Source organism: Nyctibius grandis, chromosome 4, assembly GCF_013368605.1.
Source record: "Nyctibius grandis isolate bNycGra1 chromosome 4, bNycGra1.pri, whole genome shotgun sequence".
Taxonomy (NCBI): Eukaryota; Metazoa; Chordata; class Aves; order Nyctibiiformes; family Nyctibiidae; genus Nyctibius; species Nyctibius grandis.
The window spans coordinates 46,928,221-46,932,191 of NC_090661.1; the positions used below are offsets into that span (position 1 = coordinate 46,928,221).

A 3,971-nucleotide genomic window follows, 5' to 3' on the forward strand; every position below is an offset into this window, starting at 1 on the left:
CCTTCCCGTCCCGTCCGCCCCGTCCCGCCGCACTTGGCTGCAGCCTGGAGCGCTTCCCGTCAGTCACGCCCCCTCGCACAGGATGTATCCCATATAAGGATATCTGCGTCAGTGGGTTCCCGAGCCCGGCCGTACCACTCCGCGCGGGGGGGGGGAACACCGCCACCGCCTCCCCCATGCAGCCCATGGGGCTCGCCCCGCTCCCGGCGGCCGCCTCCCGCCCGTCATCACGTCTCTCTTCCGCGGGAGGTGGCGGCGGGCGGCGTGCGGGGCGGCCCCGGGGGCGGTGCGGGGCCGGAGCAGGCCGGGCTACCCCCCCGCGGGCGCGGGTGGCGCGTCCCTAGTGACGTCCCCGGGAGGGTATAAAAGGGAGGCGCGGCGCGGTACTCCAGCAGCAGAGACAGCCCCGGCGGCGGAGCGGAGAGACGCGCGGCGCGGACCGGACAGAGGGACGCACGCAGCCGGCCCCCTCCTCGACTCCTCCCCGAGGTCGCTCCGCTACCACCGCCCCGCACCGCCGGCTTTTCGCGCACCGAGCCGACATGATGTACCAGGGCTTCGCCGGAGAGTACGAGGCGCCCTCCTCTCGCTGCAGCAGCGCTTCCCCGGCCGGGGACAGCCTCACCTACTATCCCTCCCCGGCGGACTCCTTCTCTAGCATGGGCTCGCCCGTCAACCCGCAGGTGAGGCACCGGGCACGCCGGCTGCGCCCTCGCTGTGGACGGGAGCGCCCGGGGGGGGACGGGACGGGACCGCGGGACGGTAGCGGGTGGCGCGGGGCCCGGCGGTGCCCCTGGAGCAGGCAGGCCGTAGCGGGCTGCCCTCGGACCGGGGGCTGGGCGGGGAGAGCGGCCCCGGTGCCGCGGCGGGGCGGGAGGGGGGAGCCGTGGCCCGGGCCGCGCTCTGCGGCGGGTGTGTAAAGCGGCTTCATTGATAAAACGCGAGTTCATTGAGGAGACTCCGGAGCAGCGTCTGCGTCAGCGCGGACGTCAGAGATATTTATAACAGGCCGCTCTCGTGTGGAGCCGGCGCTGACAGCGCGGCGCCGCGGCCGGCGCGGCCGCGGGGGCGGCGGGGAGCGGTCCGGGCGCCCCGCTGACGGCAGCCCCCCCCTTCCTCTGTCCCGCAGGACTTCTGCACGGACCTGGCCGTCTCCAGCGCCAGCTTCGTGCCCACGGTGACGGCCATCTCCACCAGCCCCGACCTGCAGTGGCTGGTGCAGCCCACCCTCAGCTCGTCGGTGGCCCCCTCCCAGAGCCGCGGGCACCCCTACGGCGTGTCGGCGCCCGCCCCCGCCGCCTACTCCCGCCCCGCAGTGCTGAAGGCGCCGGGCGGCCGCGGGCAGAGCATCGGCCGCAGGGGCAAAGTCGAGCAGGTGAGCGGGGACCGGGGTTAATGGGGGGGGCGGGAATTGGCGGGGGTGCAGCCGGCGGGCTGCCCCGGCCGGGGGGACACCGGGCTGGTGGTGGGACTGAGCAGCCTCTCTCTGCCCGTAGCTGTCCCCGGAGGAGGAGGAGAAGAGAAGGATCCGCCGGGAAAGGAACAAGATGGCAGCGGCCAAGTGCCGCAACCGGCGGCGGGAGCTCACTGACACCCTGCAGGCGGTAAGTGCTGCCCGGGAGGCGGGGGGGATACCCGGGGGCGGGGGTGGCAGGAGGGGAGGGGGAGTCCAGCCGGGGGTGATACTGGCCCTGGCTGACAGCCCCGCTCTCTCTGCAGGAGACCGACCAGCTGGAGGAGGAGAAGTCTGCACTGCAGGCAGAGATAGCAAACCTGCTGAAGGAGAAGGAGAAGCTGGAGTTCATCCTGGCGGCGCACCGGCCTGCCTGCAAGATGCCCGAGGAGCTGCGCTTCTCCGAGGAGCTGGCGGCTGCCACTGCGCTGGACCTGGGCACCCCCAGCCCCACGGTGACCGAGGAAGCTGCCTTTGCCCTGCCGCTGATGGCTGAGGCGCCGCCGGCCGTGCCGCCCAAGGAGACCGGCGGCGGCGGGCTGGAGCTCAAGGCTGAGCCCTTCGATGAGCTGCTTTTCTCCACGGGGCCACGGGAGGCCTCTCGCTCCGTGCCCGACATGGACCTGCCCGGGGCCTCCTCATTCTACGCGTCAGACTGGGAGTCGCTGGGCGCCGGGACCAGCGCTGAGCTGGAGCCCCTCTGCACCCCTGTGGTGACCTGCACCCCGTGCCCCAGCACCTACACGTCCACCTTCGTCTTCACCTACCCCGAGGCGGACGCCTTCCCCAGCTGCGCTGCTGCGCACCGGAAGGGCAGCAGCAGCAATGAGCCCTCGTCCGACTCCCTCAGCTCCCCCACCCTCCTGGCCTTGTGAGGGGCTCCAGCACTGACTGACCTGCCGGGCCCCCTTCCCTGCCTGTGCAACCCCACGGACTTGCCGCTGTGCCCCATGGGGCTCCCCGGGCCTGGGGAGGGCCCCGCCACTGCCACCCCCCCTGTCTGGCCTGGTGCCCCGGGGCCTGGCAGAGTGCCCTGCACCGAGGCCTCGTACCTCTTCCAGAGATGTAGCAAATCGCATGGAGTTTGTCTCGTCCCCAACGGCCCATCCATGAGAGCTGGTAGTCTGTAGCATGTCCCACATGGCTGGGTAGGTGACTCCCTCCCCTCCTTAGTATCACTAGCATTAACTAATTAATCTCTTGGTTTTAAATGATTGGAATTTAACCTGGTGCTGGGTATCTCCAACTCGTATCTAGTGCAGCTGATTAACAATAACTACTGTGTTCCTGGCAATATTGTGTTCTGATGACTTAGCAATGACCCATCTTACGTGGGGGGAAAGAGACTCTACTTTATTTTCTAGTAGGTAGATAAATAGCTATATCCATGTACTGTAGTTCTACATTGATGTTCATTGTAACTTTACTGATCATGCATTGTTGAGGTGGTCTGAATGTTCTGACATAAGTTTTCCATGAAAACGTTTTTATTGTGTTTTTAATTTATTTATTAAGATGGATTCTCAGATATTTATATTTTTATTTTATTTTTTTCTACCTTGAGGTCTTTTTTGACATGTGGAAAGTGAACTTGGATGAAACTTAAGCATTGTTTGCTTATTATTGTTCAGAGACATTGTCAATAAAAGCATTTAAGTTGACTGCTGGAGTTGTCCTTGTGTTACCTTTTGCATTGCTTCCCTGTGACCCTGAAGGGGTTCCCTAGCCTCTAATTTAGGCTGGGCTTTATAAACTGCAGACTGGTGCTAGCTGCCTGAGGCATAGGGTGCATTGGGGTGGGAATACCATTAAGGCCCTGGTGTCAGGCAGGGCTGGCTGTGGCTGTGTCCTGGGTGGGTACCCTCGTGGGCAGCAGGGTCACTCCTTATGGCCTTCACCATCCCCTGGGTCTGGGTTTGGTGCCCTTCTGTGCCTTTGCATGTCACCTGGTGTGGCCTTTCAGTGACAAGCTGGAGGCCTCATGGGGAAGGAGGTACAAAGGGCAGGTGAGTTCATGCCACTGAATCAGGGAGGCCATCCCTAGGCTGGGGCCCACCCCATCATTTGTGTGTAAGTAACAGCCCAACTTCCTCCTGCGTAGGGAGTAGTGGACATGCACTTGGGCTCTGGGTGCCCCTGGACTTGGTCTGGCACCTCAAGGAGCAGCTACAGAGTATTGCCTTCTGGCCATGAGGGGAGCAGAAATGCTCATGCACTTTCTTCTCACTTTGGGCTGAAGGGTGATATGCTGACCCTTCCCTTGCCCCTTGTTTTCTATTAAAGCTAGCCCAGGCCTTGAATGAATACAAGTTATGGCAAACAGCCCACATGCTCTGGGAACACACTCCCTCCCTGGGGTCTGTGCAGCATGGCCTCTCCTTCCCGAGTTAGCTTAGAAGGGCTGCTACCCTCTGTCATTCCTGTTGTTTGTGTGGTGAAACACGTGCCCCTCTGGCAGGACAGCAGCCAGGATAGGTTGCCCCTGCATGCAGAGCAGCACTACTGTGCTCCCTTCCTA

The 3,971-nt window shown here is 63.7% G+C and overlaps 1 protein-coding gene across 1 annotated transcript; it reads left to right on the forward strand.

The window, feature by feature from the left end:
• Positions 1-372: 372 nt before the first annotated feature.
• Positions 373-3,114, forward strand: FOS (Fos proto-oncogene, AP-1 transcription factor subunit). The gene is made up of 4 exons (XM_068398607.1): positions 373-683; positions 1,130-1,375; positions 1,497-1,604; positions 1,720-3,114. The coding sequence occupies exons 1-4, from the start codon at positions 543-545 to the stop codon at positions 2,326-2,328; spliced, it is 1,104 nt and encodes a 367-aa protein (XP_068254708.1). The 5' UTR covers positions 373-542; the 3' UTR covers positions 2,329-3,114.
• The last annotated feature ends 857 nt before the right edge of the window (positions 3,115-3,971 follow it).